Source organism: Strix uralensis, chromosome 3 (genome assembly GCF_047716275.1).
Source record: "Strix uralensis isolate ZFMK-TIS-50842 chromosome 3, bStrUra1, whole genome shotgun sequence".
Lineage (NCBI taxonomy): Eukaryota > Metazoa > Chordata > Aves > Strigiformes > Strigidae > Strix > Strix uralensis.
The window spans coordinates 98,907,129-98,927,280 of NC_133974.1; the positions used below are offsets into that span (position 1 = coordinate 98,907,129).

Consider the following 20,152-nt stretch of genomic DNA (forward strand, 5'->3'; position numbering starts at 1 on the left):
GAGACTGTCATGCTACAGGGTTTTATTCCCTGGGGTGCTGTTAAAGATAGAGACATACAGTTCAGAGCTGTCATACTGGCCAACAAGTAGAAGGAACATTGGAAAAAATGTAATTTCTTTTGACTTTATCTTAAGGAAAGTAAAACAATCTGATGATTAGATGTGTGGGACATAGTGCCTTGATGTCTACTTGAGCTAATTTCTTCATCTTCTTAAAAGAGCACTACTCCCCCTTGGCTACTCAGGAGAGAAGGTCATTTTTCAAAAACTTTATTGGACAGAAGTCTGATGGTTAAACCATTCACAGTGCTTTCTAAGTGGAAGCTTCCTTCTGCAGCTAATCATAGAGGATTGGTGCAAGTTCTACAACTTTTCAGAAAGAGAAGAAAGTAAGCGCTGAATTCTTATGCATTAAAACATGTTCCATCCTGTTGGGTTGTGTGCAATTATAGCGGTACAAAATGAAATTGTATTCCATCTTTCTTCTGCTGTATTCTGTAGCATTTAAGAATGAGTTTAATTATACTGTTGGAATGAAAAAGAAACCAAATGGATGGTGAACAACAGCAATAGGTAAAGAAGGGCTTGTTCTTCTCTCCCCATAGAACCCAGTTCCTACTAATGAGCAGAAGCTCATCTCGAGGTGTGGGCTAGGCTCTACAGTTTAAACAGAAATTAAAGGGAATCTGTGGATAACTTAAAAAACAGTCACTAACTGCAGATAGTCTGGAAATGACTTAACCTCCTACAGTTGAGCATGGACATGTGTGCCTGCAGCAGAATTTTGAGAGGGAAAAATGGGCTTGAATTGCCCATAACCAGTGGCACAATGCTGAATGGGTTGTTACACAGGTGTTAGAGATGTTTGTAGTCTTTACTACTTGTTGTTCTAGACAAGAATCTAATGTTTTCCAATCTGTGCAAAGTTCATGATGTGTGAAACATGGTGTGTATAATCACTAACATCCTGCTCATCAGCACTGTATTTCCACTGAAGCTGTAGAGTGTAGTAATAAGCTGGAGTAGAGGAGTTGGATCTTCTGTAATCTGCAAGATCAAGACCCACTTAGATTCCCCTAGGCTTATGCCTTGTTACAGAATTAAAACAGGAGATTTATTTTGAGCCAGGTGAAAACTCTTCTGTCTGGCTGATTTGCATCAGTATTTTTCACTATGTTGAGAGTTGTATGTGTGCATACAGCTTTTAAACTGAGCACTATTCTCTGTGCACATGTTAATGTTTGCAACTGACATATGATCTTTGCATGTTTCGTGGAAAACTGTGATGTTCACCTTGCTTTCCTCCTAATTTACATATTTCTCATATCCCAGATGGATCTGAGTTCAGCAGATGGACTTGGCCTTTTATTTACAGAGCATCATTTTCTGCATTTCTGAACAAACTGAAAATACCCCACCAGTTCTGCCTAAAAGTGATCTCCAGAGCAGAGCACTAGTCCAGGCTCTGGTAAAGCCAATTTCCCTTAGCATAAAAGTTATAAAAACTTACTTCCCTCCTTCTGGATGTAACTTGCTGCATGTGTGTGTCTGTGTATTTTCTCTAGAAAGCTCTGTTGCTTCTTTGAAGTATGGAGCCAGAGGAACAATGAGTACAAGGTTGGTCTTCAATTTGAGGAGTTTTGGTTTGCTTCTAATATAGCAGTATGGTGTGTTACTCACCAAAGCTGCTTTTCTTACTATAGGCATAGGAAAGGACATTCTGGACACTTATGAAAGGTTAATTTTTTGTTGTTGATATAAATAAGTAACTCTTGTAAGTACAGAACTTCAAGTGATTTTTTTACTTTCAATAGTAACAGTAATCAATGTCACGGTGATGCAGTTAAAATTAGTACCAGCAGTTTGAATGTGAAAAGCATACTGACGATGTCTACCTTTTAAGCTGAGCAGATGGGGAAAGATTTTTCTGAATTTATACCATCCTGTAAGACTAACTCATTTCTGTGACAGAAAAATCACATCATGCTTCAATTAAATGATTATATGTCTCCAATCCCACCTTGGATAAAAAAAGTGCTACTATCCTGTGATACAGAAATTACTAGTACTTAAGAAAAGGGTTTCTGAGAGTGTGTTTCTAAGAAAAAACATTTACTTTAAAAAGCTGCATTGTAATATTCACTTGTCGAGGTTTTCTCTTTAAATGTATTTCATACTTCCTTTTTGTATTCAAGCCATGTCTTTTAAAGATTTTTGTAGTAAATAAATAGAACATTGTCATTCATTATTTCATTAATCTTGGGCAAATAACAGATTATCAGTTTTATGGAGTTAAAAGTAAACTAAAATGTAACCTTTTTAAAACAAAAACCTGTTCACTTGCCACAGAAGAATTTTGGATGAAATGCAGCTGTTGAACAGTTGCTTAAAATAAATTGCATACTTTAAACCCACCAAGAAGATATATGGGGATTCAAAACTGTGTCACAAATCCTGACCTACTGAGAAAGAATGCTTAATGAAAAGACTACTGTACGTTTCACTGTATCCTTTGCAAGGAGGGTGAAATTCAGGTCAACAGGATAGAAAGCTTCCAGGACTCAGGAAACCTGAACAATCGATCACTGAGTAAACATTATTGCAGATACTTATGGAGAGTAATTGATCTTGAACACAATAATGGGCTTTATAAAAGGATTTAAATAAGTTGTAATGTTTCCATATCTACCCTGGTATGATATATTGACAGTAATTACATATGCATTTGTGAGTTAAGTCTCTGATTACCTTAATATATTTTTTTTATTTCATTGACATCGAAGTTTCAACTCAGACTTTTAAGGTGCAAAGGTTAATGTAAAATAGAAGGGGGGATGAGTTACTTGGATCTTATAGTAGCATGTCTCTGCAAGAATTAAATACTGAGGTTTTATAATAAAAATACAGGATGTTCTCATTTATGACAAAATTGAGGTTGAACTAATCATAGCCTAATAACTTGTGGTTGCCATATATTTATTTGTAAAACATTTGTAAAACTATCCACTGCCTTCACATCTGGAAGCTTCATATTGTTTCAGAACACAAACAAATGCTCCCACTCATAAGAGCTAGGTAAACTGTCACAGTTATTGACTGGGACACATTTTTATCCTTATATGAAGACCTGTATGTTTAAAGGAAGGAATGCCATCATCATCTTGGACTTTTGGCTAAGAATGTTTTTCTGCTTGCAGTGGCAAGCAACATTTGAATGCCACTGCAATTGAAAGAAATGGATTTTTTTTCTTTTTTTTTTTTTCCTCTCCTTCTTCCACCCATAATCATTCCTGGCAGTCTCTCACACTGCATTTGGCAGAACTTCATATATTCATTTTCACTCTTCCCTATCTACAGCCATTAAGCTTTTGCTTTATGGTGTGGCTCTTACATAGAGCAATGCAAAAGGAGAACATTTTAATATGCGATTGAACACAGAAGTTGGCAGGCTGCCCCAGAAACAGTCACAATACTTGAAACTATTTATAATAAATCTTGTTATGTAGTTGACAAGATTTCTAGCTTCTCTTGCGCCCTAAATAGTGTGCACATCTGATCTGGGCCTTAATGATTGCATTTGATCTGTTCTATTACTGAAGGAAGGCAGGTAGCCTGACTAAGAAGTTAGCACTAATTCTGTTTTTTAGGGCTAGCAGCTGACATGAACCTTGTAAAGATATCATCTAGCGAAATAGTTGGAAGCTTGCAATATTGTTTTTGCCCCTCACTGTTGAGAGCGGGCACTCTTTTCCATCTTCAATCTGAAAAGATTGAGCCTGAAAACTATTATCACTATTCCAGAGCAGACACTCTATACTTTTTAATCCCTGTGAAAAATGATATCACTTGTTGTAGAAGGTACTAGCAAAAGCAAAATTATGTGACGTGTATGCCTGAAGAAAACAGTCTTAATTTTAAATTTGTTACTTTGAAATTAAGAGAGATTTGATCTTTTTAAGACAGGAGTAGCTAGACTGATTAAGTATGTTTGCAAGTTCATGAGGGCACATCTGTTCATTAGCCATTAGGAAACAAAACATTTTAATATAATTCCTCGTTTTCTATGAAGTTCGGACACCAAGACTGACATGAGTTGTGCAAGGAACTCATACAGAAGCTTTTCACCCACCACACTGTCGTTTCACTTCATCGCTCACAGGCTAAAATACTTAACTATCTTGTGGGTTTGTGTTGTCAAATAACCAAAGTAGGGAGTGAATTGAGACCACCAAACAGTTAAATTGCCTTTCTTACAAAATGGCAGAAAATGTCTTAGTGACAAGACAGGATTTCAGTAAATATGCTTTCCCTAACCTCCTTTATTTCTCATTGCATTGGGAGGCGAAGTTTGTCTATGTTAAAGTCAGAGGACCACCTAGGCCATGCTGTCCCCCCAAGGTTTGAAGTTTTACATGGATTTACTGCATGGCAGAACAATATGTTAATGTCATTCAAGTATCGCAATAATGTTTTCTTCTTAATTGACAACTTGAAGCTTTGCATCTCTTGGGTGTGCAATTCTTGTCATGATTTTCTAATAGAGCGCCTTGTCATCCTGATCTTAATACCCTGTTTAATATTGAATAGTTTGTTTTCACATTTTACTTAGGCTAGCGTATTTTAAGAATGGCATCTCAAACATTTTATGTTTGGCCCTCCTGATTACTTTTGAGAAATCTGATTTTCTGTTTTTAGCCTGCATACCATCTTATAATGTATTTTGTGTTTCCTTGAGCAAAAGTGAAGCATACCTTAATAACTGTAGAAGTGAGAATGCATTGCCTGTTTCATTGTCAGTCTTCTAAAAATGCATGGTTTCTAGCCATTCCTGAAATGTACCTTAAAGAACAGTTTTATATTTTACAAATAGTCTTAGGCAATACCTGTATTAGTGTAAAACAGTTTAATATTAAAAAAAAATTTAAAATGTCTGGATTTAACTTTTAAGGGGAAAATGTAAGACCATCCGGTTTTACTGTCTCTGTCTGGTCCATGGTAGCACACCTTGCACTTCTGCGGAGCCCTCATGGTTTCAATAATACTCTGTATTGTAAGAGTACAGCCATGTGGATAAAATCACCAGAGCAGAGCCTTGTTGCCCCCTAAAAAGATTGATCTATTGAAGCGTGCTAGTACTGTAACAAAGGAAAACGTGGTTTTGCCTGTACAAGAGACAGTAGCTGCTAATCTTGACTGAATTTGTACCTAGAGAGAATGTGGACAACTCTTGCCTTTTCCCTATTGTGCTCTCTTTTATTTTGAATTAGAAAAGTTCTGGAGTAAAATTGTGGCTTTAGTGGGAATTCTGCAGGTCAGCTGTCCTGCTGGTATTGGCCATAGGAGCTGCATCCCTTAAATCATATAACTGACCGTTAGTTGGTCTTCGTGCTTCAATATTGTAACTGTTAGGCCTGATCCAGTAAAGCACTTAAATGTCTATGTAACTTTATGCATGTCACTAGTTCTGCTGGTTCCAGTGGGAATGCCAACATGCATCTTTGCTGGATCAGGTCCTACACCTCCGCCGGAAGCCTCCTACGGATATGATGGCATTGTCAACCTAGCTATTATGACAAGAAGAGTCTAAATTTTACTTTTTAATCAAAGGTTCCTGAGAAGATAGTTAGACTTGGAAAATTCCTGTATCAACCTATCCATGTAGTTGCTATTTTTAAAAGATGTAACAAAAGGAGATGGTGGACAGCGAGAGGTATTTGCTCTCAGCTTATCTAAAATGTCAGTTTGGAACTGTGTTTTGCCATTAGGTGAAATTAAAAGAAAGTTTTCTAAAACACTGTATAGCTATTAAAGTTGAGTTTAAGAAAGCTTGCTGCAAAGACAAGTATAGTATCTATACATACACATAAATACATTCAGAAGAAATACATAGTTTTAAATGTTTCCTGGTTTGGATCAGTACTTTCATTGGTGTTTTGTTCCACTTTTGTTAGGTGACTGGTGATATTTAATATGAATGATTGTTATAGTCAAGCATTTCTGTAGTAATCTATACTTGTGTAAGCAATAACCGGTGTACTTACACTGGTTAACCTTTTGTGATTTTTTTTTTTTTTAATTCTTTTTTTATTTTACAAGAAGGCATATGTGATGGCCTTTGAATTCAGAACTTTGCCACCAGAGAGGCAGGCATATCAGATATCAACAGCACAGTGCTTTCTGAGCCTAGCTAGCAAACTGTCATTGTCAGCATATCTTAAAATGGATAATAAAGGATATGAAAAGTCTTACATGACCGAGCAGTGAACTTCATGTTAATTGTGCATTTAGCACAGGACCTTTGGTCCTTTTTCGGAAAGACTTTTGTAGTACCTCCAAGACACTCCTGTTCTTCATCAGTGTTCAGTTCACTAGGTAGAATGAATATTCTAAGAGCTGCTAATCCAACCAACCTCTCTTGTCTTTACTCAGGAGAAAAAAAAGTTTATGAATGTAATACTGGTGGAGTAGAACTCTTCTAGTTCAGTATATGTGGGAAGGAGCACAACTGCAAATACTGAATGCAGCTCAGTATCTGCAGGATTAGACCAAGGTTGAAAACTGACATTTACAAATAAGTAATTTTTCCGAAATTTCAGTAAGTAAAGGATTTATCAATAAATATAGGCTTCAAAAATGCAGTCTTGATTCAAAATTTAATTTAGAAGACAAAAATTCTTCCTATGCCCTCTTAATGGCACCAGAAATGTTGGAAATTGCTTTGTTTTTTTTCTAAATGTGGTTATAATGATGACAGATTGCAAATTGATGTGTTTTGGTATGCAGTTTAGATTAAAGTTCAAGAACCATTTTCAAAGTGAACACTAAATTTTATGATTGAATTATATACATATAATATGTAAGTATATAATATATACCTTAGAAAATACTATATTAGATAAATAAGTCTGTGAACAGTTACTCCATTCTTTTTTAAATGTTTATTTGTTGCTGCATATATGTGATTTAAGGTTAAGAGGATATTTCAGAGTTAAATTTTAAATGCTACATGTGCATTTTAGTATAGATACAAGGGAAAAATCTTGTGTACACAGTCCTATTTGTTAACTCTGTGGCCTGAAAAAACTTTTTTAATGTCATGATTACAATTTGGAACATCTTTGCTTGAGTTATTCAATTTAAAAAGTTTGATTAATGTACACTTCATATATTGTGTCTAATAGTGAAAAAGGGTTCTGCTATTTTATTGATTATTTCCAGGTAAAAAAAGATATTGAATATGTAGAAGATGAAAAAAATCAAAAGCAATTACATGATTCTGATTTTCAGGTAAAACCCATAGTTATTTTCTAATTCTGTTTTTCAGTTTCCATAGCTAGACGCGTCCAAGACCCATTAGCTGAGCTAGTGAAAATTGAGCCCAAACACATAGGAGTTGGAATGTATCAGGTAAGATAATACATATCATTTAATCTAAGTAATCTATCAAGATATAGAGCAACACCAAAATGCTGCTTTAGAATTGTCAACTAGTTATATCTCCTTTAAAAGGCATTTGTAAAGTTGATAGAAAGATAGTAAGTACTTACAAGTCATAGACTGCCTCTTTTTTTAATCTTTACTTTTAATGATTGTGATTGAGACTCTGAAATGGCTTTAGCCAGATTTATAGTCTATTAAAAACATCAAATCAGACAGGTAACCTGATCTGCTAAGCGTTCTGGGTTTTTTGTATTGTTACAGCAATGGGGTTTTAGCTCTTTGTGTAAAATACAATGAGATATTGATCCTCCGTTTAGAAGCCATTAATTTGTATTATTACATTCATTCCTTTTTAGAAGTTTGTAATAAAAGCATTTGTTATGAAGTTCTTCATTTACTAAAGCTGAATTGGAAAATGTTTGACAATTCTTATTTTTATACACTTTTGTAGGTTATTTCTGAAAAGTAACTTTTACCTTCAAAGTGTCTTTACAAAGTGAATGGTATTGAGAAGTGGTACATAAGTTATTGTCATTTTATATACTATTGGCATCCATTCAGGAAAGCATTTATGCATGTGCTTAAGTCCCACCAAATAAAGAAGTAAAAAAAAAAAAAAAAGAAAATTCAGCATGTGCTTTTCTCTATATTTTTGAAACTATGGAATGTGAGTAAATTTGAGAGTCTGGAACAGAAGTCAGAAAAGAAAGCACAGAACTGTCTGGATCTGTGCTTTCAGGTTAGCACATAAGAGTTAATAGGATAGAATGCAATTAGCAGCCTAGAATCCTTTACTGCTACTGCTAAATATGGTGTGACAAAGAAGATGATATGAAAAATATCAAAGAAGTGTATCTCCTGTTTTGTTTTTAAAGAACTGAGGCCAACATTTTAGTTGGTTAAGGTAGTGCTCGATACTGCTTTTGCAAGCCCTACTTGTATTGCCACAGACTATAAAATGTACTCACATTGCTTGCTAACTGCAAAGCTTATCAGCAAAACAAACTTATATAATGAATCTTTCAGCATGAACTACACCATAGGTTTTGAGGAAAATTAGATTGAAGGGCTGAAATACTGTAGATTTCTTTAACATATGTGTCCAGATTTCAGTAAAAATGTGCTTTAATGGTGACAGCTATAAATCAGGGGGTAGTCATCTGGCAAAAAGAGGAGCTTCGATCTGAAGCATAGTTGGTTTCCTTCCTTGTGGGGACCCACTGCTTTTATTTATAACAGTAGCAGTAATAACAACAATAATGAAAAGTGGTACAGATTTTTGTCGGTTCTTGCTTTAAGCAAAAAGGTATTTAACAAAAAAAAATCTTTAAATGCTATGTCAGCACTTTGAGAAGAAGTTAGTTTCTTTTTAGAATTAGAATATTTTACTATTCAAAGTATACTGTGAATTTGTAAGTATTAGGAAGTTGCATCGCTGTGGCTAGAAGATACTCATTTAGGTGCACACTATTTATTATGGCCCATGTGCACATTGTACAAGCGTGCATCTAAAGCAGGAAAGCGCGGAGTTGGTGGTGGTTGTATGGTTTTGGGAGCATGGTATTATCAGATAAAAGTTGCAATGAAGGTATTGTAGCAGTTTACTACTGCCTCAGTGACTAAAGCTGGTATCATTTACTTTGCACTGAAACAGAGCGGGGTAAGTACCATGTTCCTGGCCCTTTCAGGGAAGCTTCTTGATCCACTAGATCCACTGTTACAAGTAAACACCCAACTGCATTATTTGTTCATGTCCAAATTGGTTATATGAAAAGTTTCAGAGAAATAATTTCTAAAAGCCTGGTAAAGGTAGACCCCAAAAATTGTTCTTTCCCAGCTATCTGCACTTTTATGTCTCATCATGGTTTGGATTAATTCTCTGAGATAGACCTTCTGTCAGAGTTCTTAACCATCACTACAGAAGCTGTAAGGAGGTCGTTCAATGGTATAGAAATTTCTGAGGTACTAGAGCTTTATGTGACACTACTGAAAGCAAAGGCAGAAGCTCTGCCACACTTCGGGCATGAGAGCTCTTGTGGCAGGTGAGGGGAAGGGAGGAGAAGAAGAATTAAGCTGTTATGAGTGGTCTTCCTTCAAAGACAACAGTCACTTGCTGGCATCACAGAGGGCAGGCGTGGAAAAGCTGTTGTGTTTTACAGGGGGTCCCAGAGTAATAGCTGATAAGGCATATACCAGGTACAGATTTTTATATTATCCAAGTCAATTTGAAAAGTTTTGTTATACTTTAATTTATAACCTAATTGCTAGCTGTAGCTTTTTATTAATTTCTGGGATGAAATATCCAGTGTGCAGTCAACATCAAAAACATAACGAGCTTTTCAGAGAAAATTACTTTCTTAGCTGACTGTAACTATAAACCTAGCATTTTTGTATGACTTCTCCTTTCTTAAAAACCCTGAAATTCATTATTTAGGAATCTGACAAATCCAGGTTTTGGCATTCTTGTCCTGAAGGGCAGACTGCGATTAGACCTGCACTCGGCCTCTGTTTCTTCAGGCAGAGGCAGGCCAAGGCTGTGCGCTGCTGCTGGTGGCTGTGGAAGCTGTATAGCATGAGTAGGATGGTGGTTTCTTGAGGAATGGTTGCATGCTCACTGTGTGTTGATAAAAGTACAAAGCTCCCTGAAGGAGTCTTTTGTGCCACTCCTGCCCAAGTGCCCCAATCCTATTTGGGTGCTGGCAATGGCTGTGTGATGTCCTGGATTGGCATAAGGGAGGGACAGCAGTGTGGAGCTTGGGGGGGTTGTCCAGCTGAGGCTACTGCTTTCACAGTTTTGATTGACTTGGCACATGGCCTCTCTATCAGTTTAGGATAGCCAGAGGTCCCAAACAACTCTACTTGAAAAACAGTAGCTAAGAGACATTATTTCTGTCTCTTCAGGGAGTTTCTTCTGAGAGACTAGTGAAGCCGAACCTGCCTGAGGCAGGCTGTAGGCTTTTGCAATGGGATGTTCCCAAAGCATGGCACAGGAACATTTTATGTTCAGATGAGTGACCGTCTTGGGCAGGAGCTGTTACTACTATCAGCAATTACAGTAGTGCCCTGCTCCGTGCCCCCCCCCCCAAGTAATGTGTGAAAAGGGCTGCCTCTTTTGTTGTCACAGCATCCATGGGATTTTGGATCCCTCCCACCTGGCCTCTTGGTACTTCACGTACACCTTTGAAAATGTTGGTATGTTCTAGTTTTTCTTGTGCAAGTTCTCCTAGTAAATCTGCTTATTTGGGTAGGGATACTTTGAGTATGGAAATATGAGTTTCCAGGTAGCAGGAGATTTCTGGAAATTAAGTCCCATCAGTTGGGATTTGTGTTTACTTACTTTAGATGACAATAAAATTTGAAACTTGTACTTGAACACCTGCTTTTATTATCATTTCAAGTTATGATTCTGAGTTTGTGCACTACCAAGAAAATCGAGTTTGTCAGAGAAAAATAAACAGGCCCTGGATCTCCTAACAGGTATTTCCTTAAACAAAGAGAAGCACAAGCTGATTTATTAGGGCCTCTCTCAGACTAAATTCCAGTTGCCTAAAGGTCCTTGTCTTACTTCATCTTTATCTCATTAGGAAAATTGTTCTTTCCTCTGAGACAGGAACCTAGCCAAAATTAACTCATCACCTTCAGGCCATAATACTATGATTTCTTCTGTAGTTGAACACAAAGATGATGCCCAGACTCTGTCTGATACAGAGTATGTTGGCCTTGCCACCTCCCCATGCCAGTTCAAAGCTAAATTCCTCTTGGGGAAGAAGCAGTTAGTGGCTCAAGACTTTATTGTGCTGCAAACTGAATTTTGGCTGATGAATTACCACTACAGTTGTAACGATCTTGGAAGATGTAGATAAGAGCTGAGAACAAAGCTGCTTCACAAAGATTGAGGTTAGGGTATTGAATTCCACAACAAAGAAAATGAATAAAAAGTAAAAACGATTCCTAAAGAAGAAAAAAAAAATAATCCTTCTCAAATAGAAACCCAACTTTTTATAGGAGAATAAAACAGCACTAGCATAAATGTTCTGTCCACCAATCTCTATCAAAGACAAATATCCTCAAGTAAAGGGGGAATTAAGTTAGTAAACTTTTAAAACATCAAAACCTGAGTCTGTATTATAAGGCAGAGAAAGGAGAAATAATGCTAAGGGACTATGTTAAGTTTGGTTGGTCTTTTGCTGTTCATTTAATGAGCAAAATCCCTGGATGTTAAAAAAAAAAAAAAAGTAATGTCTAGGGAAAGAGCTAGGTGGAACTCAAACTCACCTGTAGCCTAAGAACAGAATATGTGGTATGTGTTGAAGGATTGGAATTTTTGACAAGTCATAATATTAAAAAATGTGCACCATGTCTGATCTTGAAAAAGCAATATCCTATTTGGTCTTTATAATTTTTGGAGTATAAAAATTTCTTCATGATATACTTTTGTATGTGGTAACATCTTCACTGTTTAACACATTTGGAAAATTAACATCCCAAGAGGATGTAAGAGATAATTTATGTAGTTTTGTAAGCTCTGAAGTGGGAGGATACTTGATTCCAGATGTAGCTGGAACACTTTGTGTCAAATAAATAAAATTTGTAAACAGTACTCTTAAGTAGCAATTCCTTCAGAAAAAAAATATTTGAGTGAATTCTTGGTTCATTTTCTATATACTGCTGGAAGGTCCTGATCAAAGGAGAGTTTCATAAAGCCTAATCAGAATGCCTAATTAAATTCGGAAATGCTTTTTCTGTCTGTCTTGTCATTTTTCCTCCCCATGTTGTTCTCGTTATTGAAGTGCATCAATTTTGCATTTAATTATTACTTGTAGGATGTTTTATTATTTCGGTTGCAATTTGATCTGTTTTATGCTTGGGTTTTTCCGCAAAAAAGATGGATATGTTTTATTAAATGACAATGCAACTTTAGGGAACACTTTTAATCAGATATGCTTCCTCCATGATTGGACCAGTTCTGTTTTAATTATGGCCAGCTAGTTAATAGCGAGGCATCTCACTGAAGTCTCATCTCGGTTCCTGTTGGAAAGGAAGGAGGTTTTTTTCCTTTCTCCTGGAAGTCCATGTAGAGCGCTTTCTGCTGTTGCAGGCCATCCCTGCATGGATCCGTCCTTCCCTGCCTCAGTGCCACACCATGCTCGTGCTGATGAGGGGGAACTGGTGGGCAGTGGTGGGAGGATGTTACTGGCCTCTACCTGCACGTGGCTGAAACTGCAGGTACCCATTTTAGCTTGTTGCATTCTTTAATCATCATTTTCCTCCCCCAAAAGATGTGTTTGGCATCAGCACTGTCAAGTCTTTCTAAACCTCCAGTGGGTGCCTGTGTGACAGGATGGGTATTAGAAATGTGTGGCATTAACCTAATTTTTGACAGTAGCATCATATAAAATGTTATTACTTTTCTGAAGGCCCGTCATGCAAATTATTTAGTTGAGGCAAACTGACTGCATATTTAATGCTTATTAGTTACTAAATTGGGAGATATTTGGGAGGTGAACTGTAACATTTTAGAAATACAGGAATCAAAGGTACCTCAAGGGTATCTCTCTAGTACAAGACTAAGATCAGATATGCTTGGGTCAGCATGATACAACCGTGGGCTGAACAGGTCTCTGGATTATTTCCCACAAGAAAAGTTGGCCTTGTCCCTTGCACTGCAGGTGTTTGTCAGCCTGTTCTTACAAAACCCTAGCAAAGATAACTTGGTAGCTTTATTTGTTAAGCCATTCTGAGGCTTAATCTATTTCTCTACTACCAAATAGTGGAAACTTGCAAATTAGTTTTTAAATAGGAAGCTGTTAACAAAAAGAAAGCTGTGAAGTAGTTAGTGATTGCAAACAAAAGTTGTCATAATCTGAACATGGACCATTGCAAAGAATCAATGTGTGGTTTGAGAAAGCCTTTGTCTTCATTTTTCCTTAAAACTTTTTGTTTTTAATGGTGAAATATAAGAGACAGTTTATAATGGTGAAACATGAGACTTTGTATCCTTCTTGGTATGTGATTTTTGGTTATATATCCTTCACGTAGTATGCTTTTATTTAATATCATGGAGCAAAGTACTGGAGTTGGCTGATTTTTCAGTCAGAAATGTACTTTTTTCACCAAGTATTTAAGAACTTTATTTCACTTCTCTTTTTTTGGTTAATTGATCCATAGGGTATATGAGTAGTTAGGTGTGTTACTTAGGTAGCATAGGAGAATCACCCACGTATGATGTGAGAATATGATGACATATGATGTGCAAGAGTGTCTTTTTTTAAATCTCTGCAGTGTGATTATCAAAACAACCTCAAACTTGCATTTGCTTTATTAAGTTGATTAAAATGAATTTGTGGGGGTTTGCAACTAGCATTTTCCTGATGAAGAAAATGAGATGTTTTACTAGGTGAGCAGCACTTTATATTGTGTGAATCACGTAGCTCCTGTGGAAACTTAGCTCAGCAGGAATGTTGTTTGCTGGTCAGAATTGTAGGTTACAGGTTTCAACACCCAGTTGAAGAGCCTGTCCACAAAATGCTGCAGCATTCCTTCTGTATTACTACACTGAATTTGTACATACAGTTAGGCGCAGAACGAATCTCCTATGGTATAATATAGTTTTGTGAGCTTGCTTATGGTTTTCTGTACTTTAATTGAAATGGTTGCATAAAGAGAACCTTTGCTTTAACACGAAGTGTCAAAGGGTACCAGTGCTCATGTTGTCTGTATATCTCACAGTAATCAAATCACTTATTAATGAATGTATATCACTCCTTTTTGGTAGTATATGGCAACAGGTTAATTATGGGTGTACCTTAAGTTGAAAAATCTTATAACATGAAATATGCTGGTGCACTGGAGTCTGACTGAAACTGTGGGATATCATGAGAGAAACCTGGCTATTCTGATATTAAAGAAGTTCCTAAACAACATAGACTAAAGGATATGTTGCCACTCCTGTAAATAATAAAAAAGAAGATAGTGTCAGGACAAATTCTGGGCTGCTTCTGTATTAGTCTCTGAATGAACTCACTGGGACTTGAAAGACAGGGGCATGTGGGATAGTATTTCATAGTGCATTTAGCTTTGCTCCTCAATAAAGGAAACTTAAACCTCTCCTGTGAACCTGTAGGCTCCTGCAAAGAGACTATTGTAGCAAAATTTTTTTGCAGCATACTTTAAGGAATTGCTTGCTTTGAAATTTGTGGAAAAGGGAGCAGAGTACTCAAAGTTTTAAGGTGTACAGAAACTTTTTGAGGGATGGGGTGTGGTGGTTTTACCTATAAAATATTGTTAAAGGTAGTCAAAAAAAAAAAAAAAAAGAGGTCGTGTCAGTAGGGAAAAGGTGTATTTCAAAAAAAGAAAGTGGGTATGTAGTCTGGTGAATACATTTGTGCTTATTGCAGGATTTCTAACACCCAGCAACTTATGGAATGCTTAATTGTCATGTAGTAGTGGTAAAGCTTTAGCTCTGTGAGGAAACCAAGCAAAAATCATATGCGGTTTTGCCCAACACCATTTTTAGGATAAATGATATGCTTTTCATTTTGAAAAGTAAAGCCCTGTGAACCAAGCTGTCTGACATCCATGGGAACAAAATCTTTGCAGACAGCTTTGTCAGGAAGAAATAATCACCCTGTCACCTTTTCTGGATGCTTCCCCACCCCAGTGAAGTAGGTGTGCAAAACTTAAGACTCCTTTCCAAATAAGTTACACCTCTGGCAAGTTTGCATACTTCAGCAGCAGTTTTGCTGGCTGCCAGGGATGGTTTATAGCCTGTAACTTGGTGGAGTCGCTTTGGTTGTGTCTACCTATTCTCTGTCTGACAAAGAGAAATCACAGCAAAGCACAGTAAACTTTTAGTCCGTTATGTCCGGTTATAACAAAACAAAGGGATACAGGAAGAGGGTAACAGTAGTGTTGTTAACGATTGTAGTTTGTACACTGTATATATTTACTGGCATCTCCAAGAAAACGTGTCGGCTCGCTGAGGTGCGATGCTGCCCCTTTAAGGAAATGAAGGATAATGTGTGCATGTGTATTTACAAAGAGTGCAATAGCACAGCGGTATCACTGCATCTGCACTTGTCACTCACGAAGCTGCCCATGGACTGCAGCTCTTTCCACTGCTGTCACCAAAAATGCATTGTAGACAGCATTTGAAAGCTTGTCAGAGATTGTAAGCAACCTGAACTGCAGGTAAATTTTAGACATTACTGCTAATAATCCCCCCCTTGCATCACTGGTATTTATTAATAGAGAGTTTGTATCTGCATATGTGGGGTTTTCTGCAGCTGCTGAGATTTTAGCAAAAGTAGGAAGCTTCAGAAGAAGTGTTGGTATACTGAGGTGGGATGATCTAAGGGTGGTGATAGGAAACAGCTGCTGGACAGATTTGCCCTCTCTTGTCAGTTTGTTTCTGATTGCTTAATTACGAGCTCTCTTGGCAGAAGTTCATTAGGAAGTTTTTTGTTGCCACATGACAACAGACTTGGCGTAAACTCTCCTGTGTGATTTGTGCTCTTAACTGGATTAAAATTATCCATGTTACTGTTCACAAAATACAGGTGTAAAGGTGATTTACTTCCAGACTACCACAAAAGCAGCAGATAGGAACTACTGAGCAGAATTTCCCAGGTACAGGATACCCTCTGTGCAAGCCTATTTAATATTTCAGTTTGTCTTTTTTGCTTTTCCGTAACTGTACTTGGGCAGAGCTAGTTCAAACACAGTCGAGCTGAGTTACGATCCAGCCAGGCAGATTCAAACTCTTTTGAGAGACTGTTGTGTGATGTGGGAGCCAAGTGGCAAGAGAAGCAAAATAGGAGTTTTGAGGCTGGGATCCTGCAAATCGGCTTCATATGGCTTCTCTGTGCATCTGTTTGGAAACACTTGGTTGACTAAAAGCTGAGACAGAAGAGAGGGTGATAAAGTCTATCTTTCCAAAAGTATTTTGATTGAACAGCTTCCGAAATGTCTGAGATGCTGTTGGGTTTCCTGTTTACATTTCAAGTGTTTAATAACATTAAGTGGAAGTACACAATTTTAGCATTGAAAAAGTGTTCAGCTCCTTTCATCTAGGTTTCAATTAAATTTTTATAACTTAAGTTTTTTACTTTTTTGAAACATTCTTAAAAATACTACAGTAAAAAATAGCCAGAGCGCCACAGATTACTCTTGGCATTACCTATATCCATGGTGTGATATTTGTGTTCATATAACTGATGTTTCAGGCTCAAACATTCATTTTTTTATGTGAAGTGAGTTAAGCTTTAAGATGGTGTGTTATGAATTCTAGTTAGATTTTAATGTAAATATTATAATGATAAAATTAAGCTACGACCATAGTAAAAGCTTCTCTTTAGTGTCCAAAGTCAGGTAAAAGTGACAGTGGGGATGTGAATCACTTGCTTTCAATGTGTGTGGGGGGGTCAATTTAAACATCATGAACGTAAATATTATTTGTTAGTGGAATTCCGTAGTCACCGCTTGCTGTGCAGCGGTCATCTGTTGCATCTGTTGTTTTGGTTTCATGAACTAACAGTATATTCATTTGACTCATAAGGAAAAATACTGATATTATCATACTTTTGAGTGATTCTGTGTGAATTCATAGCACAGCAGCTGTTGACTTGATATCCAAAATCTGGAATCAGCAATAAATTTGTATTCATCTTCAGTAGGAAACCATAAGTGGCAATTAAAATTCTTATGATATTTTAAAACCTATAAATGGTTTGTTAATATGTATGGTTCTAGTGATAGATATTATGTAAAGTAAGAACTTGGTATGTTTTGCACTGAAATACATAAAATAATTATTCTTACTTAGTTTGAACAGATATCAAATTATGGAATGCTGCAAGAACTCTTTCACATGTTCACTTGAGCTATGGATTTATTTCTCTCAGTAACTGTTTACTATAAAATGTAACTAATTGATAAAAATCCTACATGTTTAAGTTGTGGTGCAGTGTTAGTGTACATATTTGTTTAAATATTGGATCTGTAATCAAATTTTTCCTCTCCTCTTTAAGATGAACTCAAATTATTGTAGGATGAATTTAAGTTACTGTTGCTGTTCCTAATAATAATACAGTGACAGTTATGTTATTCAATAGATATCACTGACAAATGGTAGTCTCTTTTCACTAGGAGACAGTACAACACGCAAGATTTCTCTTATGTTTTGTGATTTGTTGCTTTTTAGATTTTTATCTTGCTAATAACACTTTTCCTAACAAACAGTTTTGAAAAAAATAATTTTAAAAACTAAAATCATGTTTTGCTAGACAGTGATTAATATCTGTGACCTTTATTTTTGTATCAGGAACATAAATATACACTTTTTTCTGTGTCAGTCATTGTCTAAGATTTCATCTTTGTTCTGCTTTCCATTACATACCATGAATTATATGAAATTAATTTAATCGCTACTCCAAACAGAAATTAAATGTGCCCTAATCCAGAGTTACGTTGTTTGCTTTTACAACTGTAAGTCATAAGTAATTAATTTTCCTTGGAAAATTAATTCACTTACCATTCCCAGTAGCATCATATGTTGACACAGGGTTATAGATAGTTTAATATTTTTGTTCAGCATGTTGGCCTCAACTTTGGAAGACCTTAAAGCAAAACAAATTCAAATTTACTCAACTGTATATAATTCAGGGTTATTTAAAGTGAATGTTGTCTTTATTGCTGTCAACCAGCTGACGATGATGATTCTAAAATTATATTCAGTCTTCCAGAAAACTAAATTCTACAGACATATGTGAGTTATTTCTTTAAAAAAAAAAAATAGTTAAAAAATTGTTTCACATCAGACGTTTGGATAACATGGCCACTGGAATGCCATCAGTAGTAGAAAAATTTTGCTCCTCGGAGAACATAACTATATATTACAAAGCCTTGGGCTAGAGGCAATTTTTTTTGAACCCACCTTATGTTGCCTGAGACACTAGTAGGTGATTTGTTATTCCCATTGCCCTCAGAAATTTCTAAGTTGACTTAATTTGGAACATTGTTTTGTTTCCTATATTGTCATGTGCAGAAGGGCAGCTCGTTGCAGCGCGAAAGGGCAGCACGGACACTTGCGTGGGTGGCCCTGCTGCCCACAGCTGACTGTCGTGTCCTTCTGAGATGGCACTCAGTAGTGTGGGCCAGAAGTCTTCCGGAATGAGAGAGGCAGCTTTTAAGTCTAATCTTTCAAGTTTGCTAAGAGGACCTCTTTTTTTTTTTTTTTTTTTGTGCAGCTCAAAAAAACATGGTGTTTATTACTTAGGTTTATTTTTATTTATTTATGTCTCTCTGCTGAAACTCCAGTGACGGCAGTGTTGCAGCTCAAACAAGCAAGGCTTATTTTATAAATGTCCCTTTGTGGGTTGGTGGCTGCATTTTGCCTGAATGCAGGGGGTCAGTATCAGTGGCGTTTAATTTAGAATTTTGGGTGTGGAAAGTAGAAATTGACATTTAATTCCAGTGTAAAGTTACTGCTAGATCAGGCATAAAAATATTATTGCATTAGCAATCACATGAAGAAAATAAACTATGAGTGCATTGACAATATACAGTCGTATGGCAGACTTGTGTAAAATAGAGCAGTAGATGGAAGAAAATACTTTTTCAGATGCTTTTTTCACCACAACACATTTTTATCAAGTAGAGAGTGTACAGAAGAGTATTCTACTAATACAATAAGGTCCTACTAATAGTGCCAGCAAAAGTAAATTCATCTGTACATGGCAGAACTGTGTATAGATAAATATTATCACACATCTCTTATACAGTCTCTTATACTTACATACATGTATATGCAGCATTGGTGAATATGTTGACAGAGATCTCCATTAAATTGTGAAACTCAAAATTAAATTATTTTGAGTCTCCTGGTTCTGTGTAAGACCCTTAATGCCACTTTGTGTATCTATTAATGTAACAGGTCTCAGTAGATATCATTGGTTTCATTGTTATGGCTTATTAACTTAAAATAGGCTTCACTATGATGTTTAAAAATGCAAAATCTCCTGCAAAGAGAACGCCAGTCTGGTGAACTGAGTTTGGCCATGTGCTTCTCCTTGGCAGTCACATACGTTACTGAAGCTCCATCCTACCTACCACATGGAGCTGTTCATGTCTGTCTTACCTGGACTTTCAGCTGTAATAAAGTGCAGCCCTTACCCAGCCTGCAAAAGTTGTTCATTTCTTCATTTTCACCTATCTGTGATATGATGTACCTTCCATCTCAGGAGAATGAGAAGCAAGCACCAGCTCTATCCTTTTATTATCCTTTTTTGCAGGAGCTTGTTCTGATTACATGTATGAGCAGCAGACTCAGGACACCCTGCCCCAGTGTATCAGCATTCTTCTTAGTTACTCCTCTGTGGTACTGTTATGTATGTAATGTATGTAAAAATGGTGTTGTGTATAACAGTTTTGGGAGACAACCAAAAGCTGTTGCTGTTCTTACAAATTTCTTGGCAGTGGGAGTTTGTGTTTCTTTTGGGAATATTCCCATTCATTTTATGATGACAGTGATTGTCTAAATTTGCAAGAAAAATGAAGTTAAAATAATTATTGTTTAAAAAAATCTGCAGAAACTATTTGTTGAGGCAAAATTTATATTTTGAGCTCAACTGTAGTTTTGGATTAGGTAATTCAGAGTTGGCACTAATTCTGAAAAAAGCGTTGAGCTATGAAGTACAATAGGAAAAAGCCCAAG

At 36.5% G+C, this 20,152-nt stretch overlaps 1 protein-coding gene across 1 annotated transcript in view; it reads left to right on the forward strand.

Annotated features, from left to right (window-relative positions):
* Positions 1–20,152, forward strand: part of SRBD1 (S1 RNA binding domain 1) — a 134,072-nt gene that overhangs the window by 70,228 nt on the left and 43,692 nt on the right. The window contains exon 18 of the mRNA XM_074863556.1: positions 7,325–7,407. Coding sequence (XP_074719657.1) covers positions 7,325–7,407 — 83 coding nt within the window. The remainder of the gene's footprint in view (positions 1–7,324; positions 7,408–20,152) is intronic.